We start from the raw sequence: 22,350 nt of genomic DNA on the forward strand, positions 1-22,350 counted from the left end.
TCTCTGACAATGGTACAGTTGGTGTACTGTACAGAGCTGATTTCATGAATACAATCTATGTATAGTCTCCAAACTTTACGCACATGGCCTCAAAATACCTTTCTGTGATTGTCTGAAACGTGATGATGGTTTTAAACAGTGTTGAATTAGTCTTGGGTCGCGCGCCCCCGCCGCCCCATATCTTTTCTGAGCAGTGGTCTCGCCTCTCACGCAAACGGACATGCATTGATCCCAAAACCCCCAAGTTCACACCTCGCCAACGCTTTAGTGTCACAACAGGGTGTTTTAACAAAGAAACAAGCCTATGTGCATATCAATGAGTAGGTGTTAAGCGACGTGCGCGGGACGTCTCTAGATAAGCAACCCCCCCAAACATTGAATCACCAATTCAACACTGGTTTTAAATCTGCTTCTACAACACATTTGAATTCATATAACGATGCAATATGAATGCTTAAAATTCATATTCATCATTCAGGTAAATTATATAACAGAGGACATCTGTCTGCTGTCTGTTCCTTGTCGTTTCTTGGGACCTGTGTGGATTGAACGCCGCATGCAGAGACCTGTCCAACAACAGACTGGAGGCCATTCCGCCCAATCTATTCATTTGTCTCGGGGATTTGCTCCAACTGTGAGTATCATTTGCATAAATACATACAGATGGCAGGGAACATCTGAGTGAATAAATCAGCGTTTAGTTTGGGTTTTTTATAATATATTATTAATACAGTGTTTTTTTTGTTTTGTTGTCATGCCTTATGTTATGACCTATTTTCAGCGAAGTGATTTGCCTCAAAGGAGTGGCCCAACGACAGACCCGCGGTCAATGAAGTATAATGGGTTCATATTGGTTAAATAAACACAAACATAAAGTGTATAAGTTAGACAGTAGTGTAGGATGTGGATGAGTGTGGAGTGTGTGCAGTTGATGAGGCGTAACGGAGTCATTGGTGGAAGAAGTAGGTCTACTTAGTTTTTTGACCTTTTGCACAAAGTAGTGCAATGCAAGATAGAGTCACACCCTACCACTACTTCCTGTTCATCCACAGAGCATTGATTCTTGTCATTTTCTCCATCAGATTTCTTTTCACTTTTTTCAACTTTTATTACTTGGGATGGTAAAAGGATGAGGCATACAAATAAAATGTATTTTGACAAGTAAAGCACTTTAATCTAATGGAGAAAACAACTAGAATCAATGCTCTGTGGATGAACAGGAAGTAGTGGTAGGGTGTGACTCAAAGGGATCTGGTGCCCTCTATCTTGCATTGCACTACTTTGTGCAAAAGGAGAATTAAACATTTTACCGGAGTAAAAAGTATGTCGGGAATGGCTTATTGTCGGTAACAGCGGGTAACACTCGGGAGTCTATCCCCATTACAATGCGCTAGACGCCTGGGAGATGGATTGCTATAGTGGAGCGCCACACCTACCATCAACTCCCAGTACTTGCCGCACCCAAGCCATGGTACTCATACGTTGAGTTGTCGGTGCCCGGGGTCATACCAATGACCTTGTTGTCCAAAGGCTAGAGCTCTACCGACTGATCTACCCGGACAGAAAGTAAAAAGCATGAAACTATTGACTATCAAAATATACTTAAATTACCAAATGTAAAAGTACTCAATATGCAGAATGACAAATGATGTACAGTTATGCAAAGTGGCCTGAAAATCAATGTCTCTCACCGAGACTGTGTGTGTGTGTGTGTGTGTGTGTGTGTGTGTGTGTGTGTGTGTGTGTGTGTGTGTGTGTGTGTGTGTGTGTGTGCGTGTGTTGTATATCGTCGTTGTCGGGTGGAAACCTTGTATGTCCAAAACTCGTTGTTTTGCATTTATCAATTTAAAAATGATTTAAACTAGTGAAAACAGCCAATCTACAAGCACACAACGCCTCGCACCGCGAGGCGTTGTGTGCTTGTAGATCTGCTGTTTTCACTACCTTGGTGCGACGGCCTTGTATGATGAAGCAGGGCTTTACTTTGCGAAAAAACACAAAAATGTTAAACTTGGAGATACAAGGTTTCTGCCCGACAGTGACGATATTGTACTGTATTTCTCTATTGTGTTTCTAAGGAACATATCGTACAACCCCATTGCTGAACTGCAGGTCGACCACTTTGACAAGCTGCACAAGCTCAAGTCTTTGTAAGTCTTCCCCTGACTGCAGCACAGCCACCTACATTTAGACTCATCCCTGCATACACCGTTATCTCTTGTGATGTTCGGCGGGTGCGATTGAAATGTTAAGCACTTTATGTCTGACATCCCTATTTTGGGCTTGTCATTATGGGGGAAAACATTTTAATTTAGTTTAAAAAATAAATAAATAATAAAACTACCGTGAAAATAGCAGCTGCACAAAGGCTCACGATGCAATGTGTTGTGAGCGTCTATCGGCTTTGAGTTTTCTTCACCAAACAGCTCAGAAATATTCTGTATCTCCATATTTTGAAGTGTATATCTGCTGGAATCACACTTATGAATAATAATAAAGCATTTTAGTAAAATATTGCACTTTACTTACTTTTTATTGTCTCTGCCAAGCCAAAAGGCATGGCGGAGACTATGTTTTTCACCCTTTCTGTCTGTCTGTCTGTCTGTCTGTCTGTCTGTCTGTCTGTCTGTCTGTCCGTGTGTGTGTCCGTCTGTGGACTTCTAATCTCTGGCACGATGGCAGCGAAACTGTGCACACACACACTCCCTGGATGCCAGAACAGAACTGCCCCAAATATTTTGTCATAGACACCAGTAGGCCGTTTTGTGCAAAACTATTTTTTTGACAGTACTCCTACAGGTTTAGTCCAAAAATCACGCAAATCGGTACACAGTATCTCACAGTCATTAAACGAAACGGGTCTTTTAGATATTTGTTTTGAACAAAATGCTTCAAATCATGACCGCTGCATGTGATTTCTGTGAAGTTTTGCACGCACATTCCCATTAGGCCGAGGAAGAAATGCCACGTGAACATCTTCAGCCTCATGGTGGCACTATAACAAGGCGATTCCTGTTTTACCTATAACTCACCTTACCTATAAGATCAGTGTAAATCTTTGTAAGCACACTCCCTAGAGGCCAAGGAAAAACCTTTGTATTGCATCTGCCTTTTAGAGCACCACCAGGAGGCCAACTTATTGCGACCGTCAGGGAGCAGTTTACTATGAAAACCTCCACCGGCCGTCCGTCGGTCGGTCGGTCGGTCACACGTCACACGTCACACCTTTGCCCTGCTCATATCTCCGCATCAGTATATAGGGCTTGTTTGTTTATTGTATGACATCACGCCACATCATCAGCTGTGGACTCTGTGATGTCATCGTATCGCATCAGTATATAGGGCTTGTTTGTTTATTGTATGACATCACGCCACATCATCAGCTGTGGACTCTGTGATGTCATCGTATCTCCATATATGGCCATCTCCGTATATGGAGATATAAGTCGTCCATGCCCAAGTATGGGCTGGTGAGGTCAGACTTTGTGTGATGCGTAGGTTATCTCCATATATGGAGATTCAACATTCCAGGTGTAACTATGGCTACCCGTATGACGTGAGAGGTGGAGGTTGTGATATTTGTGGAGATAAGCGACCAACGGTCGCTTATCTCCCGATTAGGGAGTCTTACTGGTAGGAGTGCCCCCCGCCCCCCCCCCCCCCCCCTTTCACATTGTGTGTGTGCGGTGCGTGCCTGCATGTGAGAGAGTAAAGGGAACAGGAGGTTGACACTATATTATGTGTAGGGCAGTGGCATCAGTTCAGAAAAAGCTAAGGTATGGCAACAGGCATGATGTATTTATTTTAAGAAGTACATATAATATATAATTAATTATATACCTATAATATAATTATAATACCTTGTTAAAGTGACCATTTTGTTACATTTTGCATTTGTAGTTATTTTACTGTAATATACCAACATAATAACCCGCACAGATAGACAAAGAGACATTCATGGATTCATATTTAGAACTAACTTTTATCTTCCCCCCTGGACCCAGGGTATGGCAGCTGCATACCCCTGCCATACCCAATCGACGCACCTGGTGTAGGGATGTGTGTGTGCGTGCGTGCATCTTGTGCATGGCCTCAGGACAAAGCTGTTCCATGTTTTTTTACAGGAGTATAGAGGGAGTGGAGATCGAGAACATTCAACGGAGGATGTTTGAACCTCTCAAACACTTGACTCATATGTGAGTACTCCATCCTGGATGTTTGTCCGTGCACCACTGACTGCCTTTGTCTGACTCCCATCCCCTGCAGTTTCCTGTAAAAGTATTGTGGGGACCACAAAGGCTTGGACTGAAGTTTTTGTTATTGACAACAACAAAAAAAGAGTGAGGGAAGATTTAGTTTTGAAAAGAAACGTTGCATTTACAAGGTATCCAGGGAAAATAATTTCAAGGTCAAGGAGTTGTTGAATCTCTGAAAAGGTTACCTATTTGGGCTGTATCCTTGACAACAAAAGGTGGCATTGAAGGTGATCAAAACAGTAAATCAAAGAACAAGATTTCTTTGCACTTTTGTCAACAAATATTCTTTCTAGGATTCTTGCCGGAGCCCTCATTCAATGCCACATTGATTGTGCTTGCACCTTCTGTTTCTCCAACGTCTCAATGACGGAATAATAATAATAATTTTAATTAAATCCATGGAACGTGCCTTTAACCAAGCTGCAAATCATTATAGTACCTCTACATCTGACCTCACAGACTCCATATATGGATATAGCTGACCTGTTCTGACATCACAGTGATGTCTCGACCGGCTCAACAGAAGGGTATACATGCCAAAGTGCCCATGTGCACTTGCCCATGTGCACGCACCCATGTGAGTGCATTCTGGTGCGCTTGTAAGCAAAACGCGACCACATCTTTTTCTTTTTTTCTTTTTTTTTTTGTGGATTAGAATTAGTTTGTTTGATTCGCAAAAACAGAACTCACATGAGCATTCACACCAGTTCAAACGAAGAGCACTTTCCATATGCTTCAGGGTTCGTTTAATCGCAGCAAAACACCCTGGTTTGAATGCCACCTACTGTAAGCTTAAAACCTCCCAAAACAAACGGATTCAACTGCTTCTCAACCCACCTTAATCCAACACATTTTGCTAGCCTAGGATTGCTCAAGGTAGAAGACTTCTTCCCCCCTTTCTTCTTTTTTCCACCAGTCTTAAGTTTCAACATTGTAATCCTAAATAGATTATCAATGGTTGATGCCTACAGCCTACAGATATAGATAGACCTTTATTGTTTCATCCCGTGGGATAAATTCAGTCCTCAATGGCAGTTACAGTTTCCCAAAATAAATGTTTGAAAGAGATAAGCTGTCAATCTGTTATTATGAATGGCAGAATATCTAAGGTGGTTATGAGGCTTCGACACACACGCACACATCGTGTAACTCAGATGATGATGATGTGGAGCTGCTGATGTTCATCTGCAATGCATTCATGAGAGATTACACGTCTTTGAAATGACATACATGTACAGTATATAGACACTTTAATTTGACACAAGCGTGTAAAATTACTGCAAGACATACAGTAATACATCCCTGTGTGATTAGCCTACGCTTGACAGGTTGAAACCTACAATAGAATCTTACATAAAAGAAAATACAGTGATTGCCAACGCTGCTTCATTCCCAGAGTGGTAAATTACAATGATGATGAAGAGTGCTCACCATATGTAACCAAACAGCCCCAACCCTCATATCACCACAGGTAACCAAACAACAACATCAAACTACTGTAACTAGACAACTTTTTTATATATAATATATATGTTTTTTTTGCTTGCTTTCGCCACCGTAGAGCTCAGCGTCCGAGTGGGACATCGTCTATGCCAGGGGTCTTCAACAGGGGGTTCGCGACCCCTAGGGGGTCCGCGGGGATACTGCAGGGGGTCCCCGAAATTGTTGGATAAAAATAAAAATAAACGTTTTATTTATTTATTTTATTTAAAAAAAGAAAGAAAGTAAAAAATGTAATTTGTCTTTAAATATTAAAAAAAAACATGATTCTGTCTCTTTTGAATAGCTTGTACATGATTATTGAGCAACTGACAGATTGTTAGTGATAGATTGATAGTATTGATATTGGTTCTCAGTTAATAAAGTATGTTTATAAATGGCAGTGGTACGGCCACTTGCACCTGCATATTTAAAATAAAAGCTTGAATATATTAATCTATTATTTTAATATCATAGTATTGAATGCACAATAACATGGTATGTTTATACACATGAAACACAATTGTATACATAAATATACAATATATGTTGTAGCCCCACCCCCACCCTACAAGGTAGCGGGTCCCTGCTCCATCTCCCCATCAGTTTGGGGGTCCCTGGCCTGAAAACGTTGAAGACCCCTGGACTATGCTTTTCTGGTGAAACCCCTCATTGTCAGGTCAAAGAATTTCTGTTAGCACCTCAGTACCATCCCCTCAGTAGCCGCATATCTGACCAAATATCTCCAAAAGGTTAGCGACACCCACAGCCACAACACCAGAGGGAGCGCACACAATGATCTGATAACACAAACCCATAAGACAAATATGGATAAATTCTCCTTCTACATCACTGTCACCCAGGTGTGGAATTCCTTGACTACCTCGTTAAAACATTTAGCTCACTGGCATCTTTCAAAACTGCCCTGAAAACTCACCTTTCAGGAGGCCGGAGAAGCAGGTATTTATCACTTCTCCCAAAGACAGGAGAGAAGTGAGCACCCCTATCCTGTACAAAGTGTTTTTTATAACTGCGATATTATTGTATGTTTTCTTTGCTTGCTATTTATTATGTCCATGAATTAAATACAGAGGGCTTCCAACATAAAAAAGACAGTAAAAAGTCTTATTTGGGATGTTTTCAAGATTCAAGATTCTTTTGGGCAGGGTGTTTAACTGTACTTGTACTGTACTACATTTCAATTGTATTGACTATACTTGTACTGTTCTCCATTTTTGTCTAATAAAATGATCAATCAATCAAAAAAATAAACTTCTATTTAAAGCACACTGATTCACACACAAACAGCAAAGGCAACCACGCAAGGCACCAACCTGCTCTTTGAGAGTATAGGGCTGTAATCGACTCAGAATTGAATTGGTCAAATCAGAATTGGAATTTCAATGCAAATATTAATTGATCTGTCTTATTAGGCCTATATAAAAGACTTTCTGACAAAATAATAAATTTGCAAGCGTTTCAGTGCAGATTTAGACCACATTATACATACTGCGTCTGTAAGTCAAGTGCAACAGAGCCATGTGAAAGCTTTTTTTGTTGCATTTAAAAATAATGACAGCAGATGGCTTACTTTAATTAGCAGCAATGCATCAGACTGTGTACAGATTGTGTGAAGTACAGTTCTGTAGCACATAAGATAAAACGACTCACCTAAATAGCTGTTGGCAGTGGGCAGGGGTTGTCACGTTGACTGCATGATCTCTTCTCCCTCTGTCCCTTAAAGGACAACTTTTTTTTTACAACGACGGTTTATATTTGTGGGCTCGCCAGTACCTGGCGAGCACACTTTAGATATTGTCATTATTTATTTATTTATTTATCTAGTAAGTAGACGGGATTTTCGGTTCCTTTCTACTCCTACATACTTAGTGAGAAAATGAAAATAAAAACATCAATGTGTTCAGCTTACAGTGGCGATGTGTGCTATTACTTTATACAGCAATCGGCCAAATGGTGGCGCTGTAGGAAGCCTTCGAAAGTGCGATCTTTGAACAGGTATAGCTCATGCTGTGTTATACATACAGCCATGAAACCTGTATACACTTATGCGTCTCCTCATGCCGAACAACTTTTACCCTCTAACTTTTGACCTCTGACCTTTAGGTCTCCCACAATTCGGAATTATATGAAAAACAGTAAAAATCTATCTCCTCCTGGGATTTTCGCGTCAAGTGCACAAAACTTTTTTCACATGAACTTTGGACCAATACGGTCAGATTGATCAACCAGATTTTTTTTAAAGTGAAATATAATTTTTTAATAATTCAATATATATTGCGGTTTTATGCAAATTATTCTTCTGCCTCTAAATCATACATGCAAAGTTACACGTTCATGGCATTTGGCAAAGATGTGGAGGGTTAGTCAAAGTATCACTGAAACCAATTTTATTCCAATCGGCCAAAGGGGGGCGCTATACGAAGCGTCTGAAAATTCAAACTTCAAACGGGCATAAGTCATGACTCGTTTCGTTTGAAGACATGCAACTTGTTACACGCGTGCTTTGACTCAAGCGGAAGACATCTGTGTCATTGTTAAGTAAGCTCCGCCCTTCAATTTTCCGCCATTTTGAGCAGTTTGTAAAACGCGCAAACCCGCTTTTATTCTGGAATTTTCGCGTCACGTGCACAAAACTTTTTTTACGTGAACTTTGGACCGATATCTAAAGATCTGTCAGATCGGATTTCTTTAACATTGAAACATGCTTTTTTAAATAATTCAAACAATATTGCATTTTTATGGAAATTATTCTTCTGCCTCTAAAACATACATGCAAAGTCACATTTTCATGACAAAATAGTGTAGAGGGTTAGTTCAAATATCACTGAAACCAATCTTACCCCAAATGGCCAAAGGGGGGCGCTATATAATTTTGAGCAGTTTGTAAAACGCTTAAACCCGTTTTTATTCTAGGATTTTTTTTTGCAATTTGCATGAAACATTCTACACGCAATCTAAGGACCTTTATCTAACATGCCTATGAAGTGCACACAAAAAAATTATAAAATAATAATAATAAATATAGCTGCAAGCAGCGATAAAGTGTCCAAAGCCAAAAACACCTCAAATCATGAACACAGCTTGGGATGTGCGTGAAATCTTGCAAGCACATTCCCAATAGGTCAAGGAACAGATACCAACCTTCTCACATTGGCCTGTTATAGCGCCACCAGCGGGTCAACTTTTGCATAACACATTTTTGGAACAAAATGGACCAATCTTTGACGTCAGTAACGTCAAAGAGAGCACTGCCTGCGATCTTGACATTTTGTGCTTTTATCCACAAGTTTCCGCGGGAGTTTACTGGAGACTATCCAGACCAAACTTCCGGGTTTAACAGCAGACATACAAGCTCACGTCGCGTCGCAGATGCAACCCGTTGAGAGCTTGTAAATCGGCGCCGGAAGATCGACGCAAACGTTTGCGCAATGCACTATGGGGCGTAGGAAACTCGTGGATAGCCATTGTTTTCCGGCTTGAAGCGAGCCCACAATTGTTTCGAAGGAACAATATTTTTCTAGTTTAGATTGTAATTAGAGAAAAGAAAGCAGTAAATAAAAACAACTTTCTATCATTTTAGCGATTTTAATGGTTTTGATTTCAGTGTATGCGTGCGTACTAGGGCTGTCTTCTAAAAATCAACGAGCCCCCGGAATCGACGCCAATATTTTGAGTCGAGGAGTCGAAAATATATTATTTTTATATCACCAGTTTCTACTGCGGTGCGGTATGAGAGCGCTGGACTGGACTGTCATGTACTTATTATTGAGTCCATCTGACTTCCTACTTCTTGTAAATAGACTTAAAAATAAAACCAGTTAACGTGACTTGAATGTTGCCTTGATCATATTACATGCAGCTCTTATTTTGAAGTTAACCGCTTTGAGAGGAAATGTGTCAACGTGTTGTTATTCTACTTGTTGCAAGAAGCAGCAGCCAGCGACAGCCACTTTCACTCACTCACTCACTGCCACTGAGTGTGGTCTCAGGCTGAGCAATGGGGGAACAGTTATTTATTGTCTCGCACAAGCGACGACTTGATCGGCAACATAGCTCTTTTGATACTGCAGCGCTGTGCTCTGAGAAAATACAATCTGTGGAAATAATAAGCGACGCGCAATTGTGTTGTCAGAGAGATGCATTATTCTCATCCCCCTCTTTCTACTCTGATCCACTATTCACAAAATTATGCACGGCTGGACGCAATCTAATCGTCATTATGTCCGCCACTACTATGTCTCAATATGCACGGTAGTTCATGGATCTATTTCACTTTAAAGGCTTAAAACAATGTTCATCTTACTGTTTTATTGTATTATGTTGACATGGTTTAAAGCAACACTTGACTTTTTTCTTTCTTTCTTTCTTTTTTTACATATAAAACGATTCGTCGACGAATCGCATTAACCCCCGCGACTCGACTCTACTTTAAAAATCCTGAGTCGAAGACAGCCCTAGTGCGTACAAGTGGCTAAATATGTATTTTTAGACACAATAAGCCCATTCCCAAGATGCACCACAATCTTTCATGGGCAGATGTGACTTATGGGGGCTAGTAGCACCACCCACAGAAATTAAAATCGCTAAAAGCAATACTCATCTTTTCTTTTCTCTGATCTAATCACAATCTAAAATACAAACCCTTGTTGTAAAAAAAAAAAAAAAACACAAAATTGTCCTTTAATAGAATCAAAGAGAAAGGAATGTAATAAAAAGTTCTATGCATTTGGTTCTCCCTCCAGTTACTTCAAGAAGTTCCAGTATTGCGGCTACGCACCTCATGTCCGCAGCTGTAAGCCCAACACCGACGGCATCTCGTCCCTGGAGGACCTGCTGGCCAACATCGTGCTCAGGGTGTTCGTCTGGGTGGTGTCGGCCACCACCTGCTTCGGGAACATCTTCGTCATCTGCATGCGCTCCTACATCCGCTCCGAGAACAAGCTCCACGCCATGTGCATCATCTCTCTCTGCTGTAAGTCAACAACTACAACTAAAACTACCGGACTTTGGATGGAGAGATGAAGGTAGATTTAACCCATTTTAACTTGATGTACATATCACCGTTGTCGGGTGGAAACCTTGTATGTCGAAAACCGTTCGTATTGTATTCATCACTTTAAAAATGATTTAAACTAGTGAAAATACCCGATCTACAAGCACACAGAGGCGTTGTGTGCTTGTAGATTGCTTGTAGATCGCACGTGTGCTCTGCTATTTTCACTTGTTTTGTGCAACAGTCTTATAAGATGAGGCAGGGCTTTACTTTACGAAAGAACGTGCACAAAATGTGAAACTTGGAGATACAAGGTTTCTGCAGGACAGTGACGATATTGTATGAGGAGGAAGGGCAGCTCAGTCTTCACTGACTAGATTTGTCCTGTAGAATTGACTAGACTTAACTGGAATAGAAAATAATTCACCTTCATTCTCAGTTCTGGGACGGCCTGTTTTTCACCAAATTTAAATCCTTGAGAATCATCCTTGAGCTAAATAAATGCACTCACTCACACACACACACACACACACACACACACACACACACACACACACACACACACACACACACACACACACACACACACACACACACACACACTCATTGCATAATTAGGTTATCCAACAAGTAGAGTTAATCCACTCATTACAGTTAGTCCATTCACACATCATCAGAAATCCGCCCCAAGTACATCAATTATAGAGTTTACCATCCAGAGTCCTCGACCAAGTTATTGCCAGAATTCAGCAGCTGAATGCTAACTGGTATGAATTAATTTTAAATTATATTTTCATAGATAATACTGACAGGATTGTACAGTATATAGCCTAAGTATATTCTGCATGATGGATCATTTGTAATTTTCTGCTCAAGGAAGCTTATGTGCCTTCATTCAGAGACTCTTAGAACTAAGGTGATGCTCAGACTGGCAGTTCATTTATCATTGTGGCCTATTCTGAACAGCAAAGCAGATTTTTTTATTCCTATCTTGTCTGAAAAAAAAAATGCATGTTGAAATATACTCAACAATTTCTCCCTAAAAATGGAAACTTAGCCTTTGAAGTCTGATGTGTCCATACGAGGTGGGCAGCAACATTCTCCTCAGTGGAAGCTGCTTTCACAGCGCTTACAAAACCTAAAGCTTATATGTGCATTTTCAGTAGATTTCCCAACTGAACACAGGCAAAGCAGTACAATGATCAATTAAACGAGAACAAAGGACCCACTAAGTGGCTTCCTTTTTTTCCCTAGCCTTCATGCCGAGTACACAACCACAGGCAGGAACCTGCTTTGATTCACATACAAAACAATTGTAGTTCTCACAGAAGGTGGGTAGGATGAACACAATGGTGGAAAACACCAAGCAAGCGAAATACTGCACGTTGCTCTTGCAAAGCGTAGAATTTTATATTATACATCTATATATATCTACATCATCAGTGGCGGCTCTAGGGAATTATCAGCAGGGGGGCCTTCAATTTTCCAAAGGGGGCACTTTATTTTTCAACACACCCCCATATATAGCAAGCCAGCGATTTGCAAACTAGTAATGTCCATTAATTTACACGTTTTCTGAATTTCCCGTGCGGCATGCACAACAACACAGGAATAGACATGAAAAAAAAAAATGGTGCAGCACTAGTGTAGGTGTAGGCTAACTTTTTATTATTGAATTTTCATTAAACTATTCATTAATGTGAAAATGTATATATTTTATAATAAAAATCACAAAGCACATAAAGAGAACACATAATTAACACATGTATGTAAAACATCTTACAATAGTGGGGTAGGGTACTACTGGCCAATCTGGACACAATGTCACAATGTCTAATCTAGGTGGGCATCGCCCCCCAATGCCCCCCTGTGGAGCCGCCTATGTACATCATCAAGGATGACACCCTGGAATTAGATAGGTTGCATTATTTGTGAGAAAATAGATTTGAGCACTCATATTATGCAATTCAAACACTTGGTTGGAATTTGCTCTCACGTAATCAGAATTTGAAGTCATGCAAAGGAGAAAAAAAAATGAAAATAGATATGCTAATGGATGCAATCATTGCAGTTTCTACAAGTTGATTTGGCTGAAAGTGCAAAATGCGTTGCATAATTCGCCCGCAGAGAAGATTTGCAGCGGCCCATCTACACATTTTCTGTGAATAGGCTACATTAGTTATTCTTTGTGATATAAATGCCAATTTACTGGTGTATGAATAGCAATGTAAACGTGTGTAGATTAACAGTGTACGTCCGAGCACTCAAATAGCGTTTACAAGCTCTCACATTTTTCAGTGTCCCCCTGCTCAGTTCAGGTTTTGCATCAGACATATCACAAAATACAATATGTACCGTAGCAATATCCGAGCACAATAGTTTTACGAATTTGTGATATGTGAAAGCAGATTTGTGTTGTTGTAACGACAACAGCACAAATTAGAGGTTGTAGTGGGCGATTTCAAGTTGTCCTGGATAATGGGCTCAAGTGGGGAAAAAAAGACTTCACATGTAAATGTTGGATGACGTGGGTGTGCATTTTTTCTGTGACCTCAATTTGTTTTTGTTTTAGTTACTTTCAGATGACTTCTGTGTAAATTACATTTTATTTGAGTGTTTGAATTGCATATTATGAGTGATCAAATCAAATCTATTTGCTCACAAATTATACAACATATCTGTCTCTATAGACACAAAAGGTTAGCATATATATTAAATTGCCATTAGTTTGTCTGTTTGACAGGGTCAATGGACAATTCATTATTTCATGGCACCAGACATAGTTTACATCTGTAGTCCCTGAGTGGGAGTCATAGGTTGAACGCCATTACATCAATCATTTTAAACAGTGTAAGCATATGGTAATCACAGTAAACTTTCACAAATATCAGTACATTGTATAAAAAAAAGAAAGAAAAAAAAACTATACTGTGTGTTTGACTTCACAAAATACATTTTACCAAATGAATTACATTTTAGTTTACTATTGGGAGACTTCTAATGTCTGCTGGACTGTTCTTCCTTCTTGCCATCTTTTAACATATTTTATACACTATATATAACTTTATATAGAACACTTTCCAACCGAACACGCGGGCAGCGTTAAAACCCTGAAGGAGTCTAGGGGACAGGGATGAAGTATTAGCAGTATTATTAGTAGCACTCATTAGTTATAATTATGAATTATATATAATTACATAATTATATATATAATTGTATGTTATAATGGACCTAGTGATATGAGTCTAAGAACAGATTACTCTGGTAAAAAGGAGCAGTAATGTTTTGAGAACCATGAACTAACCGCATAATCTAGATGACAATGCTACCAATGTGGTCGCCAGATATTTCACGCATGTCAGGTGTCATTTGATTTCCAATAAACCCAACTCGAGAACTGTATTACATTTTCTATCTGTACTTTATTTATTTATAATATCTTTTTGCACACACTAATACCTGTATCTATGAACTAATACATTCATGGCCATTTTCTGTAATAATAATAAATTCCTTTGGTTGTAGTGCTATTTCCATGGTGATGAATGGAGCTTAATGGCATTTTCCTTTGGTCCAAGCTAATGGTTTGTTTGATTTTTTGCTTGATTTATTGCACTGTGGTACTAGCACGTAGTTGTGCATTTATTAAATAGATCGATATCCCTGTGTTAATACAGTAACTGTCATTTCCCCTGCAGACTCCAAAACACCCAGGGGTCTTCAACAGGGGGTCCAGGACCCCTAGGGAGAACTCAGAGTTACTACAGGGGGTCCTCCTTTTTATATTAACAACTTGAACCCTAGTGTCCATATTCTGAGAACTGTAGCCAAAAATAGCAGATCTGCAAGCTCGGGTAGATCAGCTATTTTCAGCAAAGAGGTTTGGTGTAGAGGGGAAAAAAGAGTACAGAGTACAGAGTAAAAGGTCAAGTTTATGTAAGCAATTTACCCCGAGTGAGAGGACATTATGCTCTGATAATGTCCTGTGTTAGGGTGTTATCGGACGAGGCGAAGCCGAGTCCGATAACACCCTAACACAGGACATTATCAGAGCATAATGTCCGACCCCGAGTGGTAAATAGCTTTTCTACCACTTTTTCCCTTATACATGAAAGAAAACACATAGTTGTAACTTGCAAGGATCTTAAGTTACAATCATTATTGCCTATAAAACTTCCGCGAGACAGCAGATAGTTCCACCAACAACATCTTCTACTCACCAACAGATGGCGCCAACTCCATACTAATCCATGCGTCTAGCTTACAGCTAAGCTAACGTCAGTTAGAAGTACCGTTCCGGCCGTAAATAGAGGCTGTTCGCTTCCAGAAAGGCATAGGTTCAGAGAAAAGGGGCTTTAAAGTTGGCGGATTGCATTGGATCCAAATAAATCGGCGACTATAGCATGCACGTTAGTGAACATAGGACCGTTGCCACGGTCATTTGTTGGTTGGGGGAAAGGTGTTCCGACTACCTCCTGAAGTCCCCGGATGTACACTGAGGCTCATTGATCTCGGACAAGTCCTCACACAACTTTGCGGCAGTAGTTCTCTCATAACCTCCGGAATTTAGCCAATCAGAATCCAGTATTTGAACACGTGACTCGAAAAAGTGGTAGAATAGGTAATGATGGCTCTAGTGGTTAAATATCTAAAACACAAATTGACATGAATCCAAAATACACTGATGATTGTGCTGTCAAACGATGAAACTATATGGAATCTATGAGAATTGTGGGGGTCCCTCTTTCATCTTTCTCTCAACAAAGGGTTACATGCCTGAAAATGTTGGAGACCCCTGTTTTAACCTCCTGTCTCTCTCCCTCTGCCACCCCCTCTCTTCTGTCACCTGTCTGCTCCCTCCCCTCTCCTCTCTATTCCTCCTCTCGGCTCCATCTCTCCTTCCTGTCAAGCCTAATTTCTTGCTGAAGGAAAAGATGACAAAATGACAGATTAACTTAGTTTATGTGAGAGAGCAGGGCAACCCCTTTTCTTGTTGAAAAGAAATTAAGTGAAGTTAAGTTTAAAGTTCCGATTAGAAATGCTCCCCTGAAGCACTTAATTCATAATCTAACACACACTGCACAATCAATGACAAACTTGATTATGAATGATTAATACAATTATCCTAGAGTATAGACTTTTTCTAAAGATGTATTTTTGGCATGTTAAGCCTCGATCAGAGTCGGCTCCGCGGTGGAAGGCTATCCACCGCGGTGTAGTCTTTTTGAGTCATGAAACTACAACGTTACATCATTCCTCGCGGTGAAGAGCTTTCCACCGCGAGTCCCGACACATCTCTCTGTTTTTACTTTCAGACAGATAGGCTCTTCACCCCGTTCACTGATTGGTCGATCTAGACTAGTCAGTCATGGTGAATAGGACTCCACCGTGACGGACTATGATGGCCTTCACTTATTTTCTGACTTAAGGTGGAAAGCTTTCCACCTCAAATTTGTGGTGGCTTCACCACAGACTCTGATCGAGGCTTTATGCTTTAAGATACAGTAGATAGATAGATGTCAGTTCCTGGCATAGGCAGGATCAAACGTAGAGAATACATTAAAATAAGCTACACACCGCCTGCTCTTAAATACTAGGGACAACTTTGTTTAATCTTTTCTGTAATAGGAACACCGTCATTATTACATCAAATGCCTGATGCCTGAAGAAAGACTATTTGACCGAAACGTTGCTTAAATAAAATTGCTGATCCCTATTGTGCAACTAACTACGCTGTGCATGTCATTTCATTTTATTTGATGCAGTATGTGGACCTTCAGGGCACAATATCAAAGGAATGATTAAACACTTTTGTTAGAAACCAGAGACTGCCACGTCATGGAGATGAAGCAATCACAACGTTTCATGTTAAAGCAGAATGTATCTTGATGTTATACTATATTATGTGTTAATAACAAGTCTTATTTTCTTTGTTCAAAAAATATCTTACTCACAGTAGTCATAGCAGTCAAACGGAAAATATTTTGAATTGATTCATTCGATATTATTTCTTTCCCAATATCAGAGTCAATTACACAGAACCAGCTACAAAACACAGGTTAAACATACAATTGTGAATCAAGCAAGTAAAAAATAATAATAGTTAGGCCTACGTGTAGGCCAGTGATGGGCAAGCTACTTGGAAAATGTAGTAAGCTAAGCTACAAGCTACTCTTGATGAAATCTAGCTTAAGCTACAACGAAGCTACCCACAGAAAATGTAGCAAAGCAAGCTACAAGCTACACGGCAAAAGTAGCTAACTACAACAAAGCTACTTTTTTTTTTTTTAATCAACTTCATGATCAAGCGCAACTTTCCACCAAACAAATAGTCAGGCAAAAAATGCTCAGTTCAATTGATTATTATAAAACAGGAAAAAAGCCCTTATGTCTGGCTTTTTGTTTCATCCTTTCATTTACTTTTTTAAATTAAATGTGTACCTTTTCAGGCTGTGACCCCCCAAACAAATCCTATTTGAACTTGGGACCCCACCCTAACAAGCAATTGGAATTAGGAGTTGAGGCATTACATCTGGGGCACGTTCGGAAATGCGCACTCAACGCACTGGCGTGCCATGTTGTCGTTCGTTTATTCGGTGCACTTGGTGCGTTGTCGTTCGGAAATCCAGTGCGTGGCACACTGGTGTGTTGAGTGCACGCACTCACCAACCCTACTCAGAAGATGGGGTTAGGCGGTGTGGTGCGGTGGTTCGGTGTTCTGATTGGTTGGTTTTCATAGCCATGTCTCGAACGCTTCTCAGCTGTGAACAATGGAGGAAATTACCGCAAAATGCAGCATTTGCAGCTTAATTGGTCGTTTGGCCTTGATAGTTTCACACACATTAACGTGTAAACTAACAGCAGGTGTGCCAATGTTATGAATTACATCTCCTTTCAATAGCAACGTTACGTTAGCATACTTAGCAACTGCTGCTTTTCAGAAAGTTTAGGCTACTGAAAAAGCACACAGCGCCCTCTTAAAACTGGTCGTTCGTAAATAAGCCACACTGAACGCACTATACAACGACACGCCCACTGCACTCACTACACCGAGCACACACCCAGTGCGGGTTTCCGAACGCACCCTTAGTTTCACTCTGTTCCACCGATAAATATTGTGAAAATAGCAGATCTACAAGCTCACAATACCTCGGAACACAAGGCGTTTCGAGCTTGTAGATCTGCCATTTTCACAAGTTGTGCCTCTTTCACTATATTGTCAAATTGGCCAATGTTTGACCAGTTTTTATAGTTGCTAACTTTTGATGCAGTTTTGGTATTTTATTTATATTTTTTAGGTATTAAAAATGTCTAAAAGGTCCTTAAATTGCCACTTCACTGTCATTAGTTAGCTGTGGACAAAAGAGTGCCCTGATCTGTGTGCTGTCGAAACAGCTGATAAGATGGATGGATGGATGGATGGATGGATGGATAATCTTTATGCTGATAAACAGACAGACAGACAGTCAGCCAGCCAGTCAGTCAGTCAGTCAGTCAGTTAGTAAGTATAGTAACATTCTCATTTGAATTGATTCATGTTATAGGCCTACAATTCATTTTGTACTGTAGTGCAGATAAATGGTGAGTTGAGTGTAACATTCTACTTTGACTACTTCGGACCAGTGGTGTAAAGTAAAGTAGATTTACTGTAGGCCTACTTACACTAAGTACAATTTTGAGGTATCTGTACTTTACTTGAGTAGTAGTAGGTCTACTTAGTAAGAGTATTGATACTTTTACTAAGTAGACTACAAATTGTGAGTACTTTTTCCATCTCTGCTTTAGACAGAACAGAACCTTTAGCACTAATTTAGCAGGTCACACAATGGATCAGACATGCATCCAGCCGATGGCTCATTCTTATGTTAATTCACGTCGTTGAGGCACGCTTTTTAAACGAGGTGCGAATGGTTGTTTTTGATCGATATGCGAGGTATGTCCAGTCCGAGTCCGACGTTCCTTGCACTCTATCATGCGATGCGGTGTCCCCTTCACTGTTTCACCCGCATTTGGTTAAAGTTATAACGAGTGAAGTTCTAAGTCTAACATTGCAAACAACTTTAGTTTCACTGTGTATGTTTAGTTCCATATCCCGATTCCCCTCCGTCTCTCCGTGTCTCTCTGTGTGCAGTGAGTGCACCGGTGCAGACAGAGAGCAGTGACTTCTTGCTATTGGGGGGAGGAGCCATGGAAGCAAGGGTAGATCTTCAAGCGAACACCCTGCCGAGCCGAGACGCGTTGATAGCTTGTAGATCTGTCCTTTTTAGCAAATGACACCGCTGTACTAAGAAGTATAAAACGAGCTGTGATTCATGTGCACTGTGCACAGGCTGTACCATGGCTTTTCTCCGGGGATTTTTTCTTTTCTTTTTTGCGCACAACCTTTATTAGTAACGTGTAGCGTTTGGTGGACGCTACGCCACTACTGGCGTCTAAAAATAGCTCCGCTACGCTAAAAGCTATTTGGTTCAAAACGAGCGGCGCTACCGTGACGCTACTGAAAAATGTAGTTAAGCTATGTAGCGTCGCTACTTGTAGCTCGCTACTGCCCATCACTGGTGTAGGCCTAACATTGATGCACACAACAAAACTGAGAAATAGTCTAAAGTACTTTTTTAATGGTATGACATTCCTGAAATCTTGAAGCATTTGTCTAAAGTCAAGAAATGAAAAGCTCACTTCCATGTCTATATCATCGTCACACACAGTTGATGTTTGTTGCGACCGTCAGGGAGCAGTTTACTATGAAAACCTCCACCGGCCGTCCGTCCGTCCGTCCGTCCGTCCGTCCGTCACACCTTTGTGACCATCAACAAACGTCACACCTTTGTTGATGTTTAAATCGAAGAGTCTTGGTCAAATACTTCTGTTGGTTTCTGCACTGATCATTTATACAATTCAGCTGTGTTTGCTCGTGTCATCATGATGAGGTCATAAATCAGCCATGCCCAAATATAGATTTTACGGGTTTACATGCTTACTCAGTTATTCGTTATGTGAAAGTCCTATGACGTCTATGATATCTGACATCATCATACATACATTCCCTTTTATGCCCATAAATGGAGATCCCCTCTGTAGAACCAGCCACTGACATCACTGTAATGTCAGGGGAACCAAATCCCTTTTATGCCCATATATGGAGATCCCTGTGATGCCAGGGGAACCAAATCCTTTTATGCCCATATATGGAGATATGGAGATCCCCGTGTTGCCAGGGTAACCAAATCCATTTTATGCCCATATATGGAGATCCCTGTGATGCCAGGGGAACCAAATCCCTTTTACGCCCATATATGGAGATCCCTTATGTCATCAATATTAAGCCCATATCTGTGAATATCTTTGGGTACCAGATGTCTCCATATATGGTTAAATGGTCCGATATACATCACTGGCCAGAAGACCAAGAAATGGTGCAACCTCGCCCTTTGCTTTTCTCCCTATAGGCATCTTACTGGTAGGTAGTTTAATGAGGAATGCAGTATGGTGGTAGGTAGGTAGTTATGGCCTTTGATGTAAGATTTTCACTTTCTAGGATAACTATATTTGCTATTCCCAGATGATGCCCTTTTAGGGTACCCCTCATGCCCATATATGGAGATCCCCAGGCTTTACTAATTAACATAAGTTTTATGCCCATATATGGAGATCAGTGTCCCAATGTCATCAGATATATGGGCATAAATGGACACAGGCAAACTAGATGGGCTGTATGGATATCCAGATGTGTGATGTAAGTGTTTTATTCCAAATGTGGCACCCCACAGACATATTTCCAGAAACAAAATCCCTTTCATGCCCATATATGGAGATTTCTGATGTCATCAATCCCAGGTCCTGTAAAAAACATGGTTGCTATGGTATGAGCAACTTATGTCTCCATATATGGAGATTCAACTTCAATGAGTAACCATGGCAAACTGTCAACTGCCCGTATGTCTTGATAATTGGTAAAACAAACTTTTGGCCTATTTGTGGAGATAAGCGACCAACGGTCGCTTATCTCCCGATTAGGGAGTCTTACTGGTAAGTATTCATACAATATATAATTTCCGAAAAGGTAAACGTGAGCACTTCACCTCCTCTGTGCAGTAGGGATAGGACGATAAAGCGAAATTATCGTTTATCGTGATAATGATGACTCATGATAATCGTGGAGATTTAAGTTATGTCCTCTGTCATGCACTGGGATCAATTCACCTTTTATTTGGCAAGCTGTATATCTGGTACCATACATCTGGTAATTATCAAGAATTGATACAGTCTTTTTTTCACTCTCTATCAAATGTCTTTGCCAAAGATTTGCGATGTGTTGTGAGCTTGTAGATCGACAATGGATAATGGATAATGGATTTTGATTATCACGATAACATCGTGAATCTCAATTCTTTTTGTCACAATAATCGCAACATGACATTTTCCATCTTGTCCCATCCAAACTCTGCAGGTGCTGACGGCCTGATGGGCGTCTACCTCTTCATGGTCGGAGCGTACGACCTGAAATTCCGAGGTGAGTACAACCGCCACGCCCAGGCCTGGATGGACAGCCCCCAGTGCCAGGTGATCGGCTCCCTGGCCATGCTGTCCACCGAGGTGTCGGTGCTGCTGCTCACCTACCTCACCCTGGAGAAGTACATCTGCATCGTCTACCCCTTCCGCTACCTGACGCCCAGCCGCCGCCGCACCATCAGCATCCTGCTGGGCATCTGGGTGTTCGGCCTGGTGGTGGCCTTCCTGCCGCTGGTGGGCAAGGGGCTGTTCAGGAACTTCTACGGGACCAACGGCGTGTGCTTCCCCCTCCACTCGGAGCAGCCCGAGACCACGTGGGCTCACGTCTACTCCATCGTCATCTTCCTTGGTGGGTCGGCGTGGTTTTTCGACTCCCTGTTTGCTCCTCACGTTAGTGGTGGAATAAGTACTCAGATTTGGTTACTTAAAGGACAACTTAGTTTTTTTTACAACAAGGATTCATATTTTAGATTGTAATTAGAGAAAAGAAAAGATGAGCGTTAAAATGTTTTCATTTACTGCTTTCTATCGTTTTAGCGATTTTAATTACTCTGATTTCAGTGCATGGGGGCATGCATGCAAGTGGCTAAATACCGTATGTCACACAATAAGCCACCAAATTCTTTATTACTATTTACAGTAACACTACTAGCCCCCATAAGTCACATCTTCCCATTAAAATCGCGTTCAATCTTTTTCTTGAGTAAACATACAAAAGCATAAAAATGAAACTAGAACCGCAATCTGTCTAGGTGCCAACTTGCTGCTTGTGCACAAGTAGGCCATCTATGACCTACAGTGACATCACCACTGGCATACCAGGAATGCTGGTCCTTCATTGGCTGTTAATGATGACGTTGCCAGAAATGCTGGTTCCTGATTGGGCCACACACACAGCTACCTACCAACCTACCTACCTACCTACATACACAGCTGAACACATTACTTGCGTGCTCTGCTGGCGCAAGTAATAACCATATTTTTTTCCAAGATATTTCAAAATGTGTCCATCTTTCGAATATAGCAGATCTACAAGCTCAAAACGCATCGCGATGTGGCACGTTTTCAAATAGTTTGTATAGCTGGGGG

At 40.8% G+C, this 22,350-nt stretch overlaps 1 protein-coding gene across 1 annotated transcript in view; it reads left to right on the plus strand.

The window, feature by feature from the left end:
• rxfp1 (relaxin family peptide receptor 1) overlaps nt 1-22,350 on the plus strand; it is a gene marked incomplete at both ends in the record, with an annotated part of 108,736 nt that overhangs the window by 82,933 nt on the left and 3,453 nt on the right. The window contains 5 exons of the mRNA XM_080746718.1: nt 563-634; nt 2,079-2,150; nt 4,125-4,196; nt 10,499-10,728; nt 21,200-21,610. Coding sequence (XP_080602844.1) covers nt 563-634; nt 2,079-2,150; nt 4,125-4,196; nt 10,499-10,728; nt 21,200-21,610 — 857 coding nt within the window. The remainder of the gene's footprint in view (nt 1-562; nt 635-2,078; nt 2,151-4,124; nt 4,197-10,498; nt 10,729-21,199; nt 21,611-22,350) is intronic.

This window comes from Nannobrachium achirus (genome assembly GCF_963921795.1).
Source record: "Nannobrachium achirus genome assembly, chromosome: 17".
Lineage (NCBI taxonomy): Eukaryota > Metazoa > Chordata > Actinopteri > Myctophiformes > Myctophidae > Nannobrachium > Nannobrachium achirus.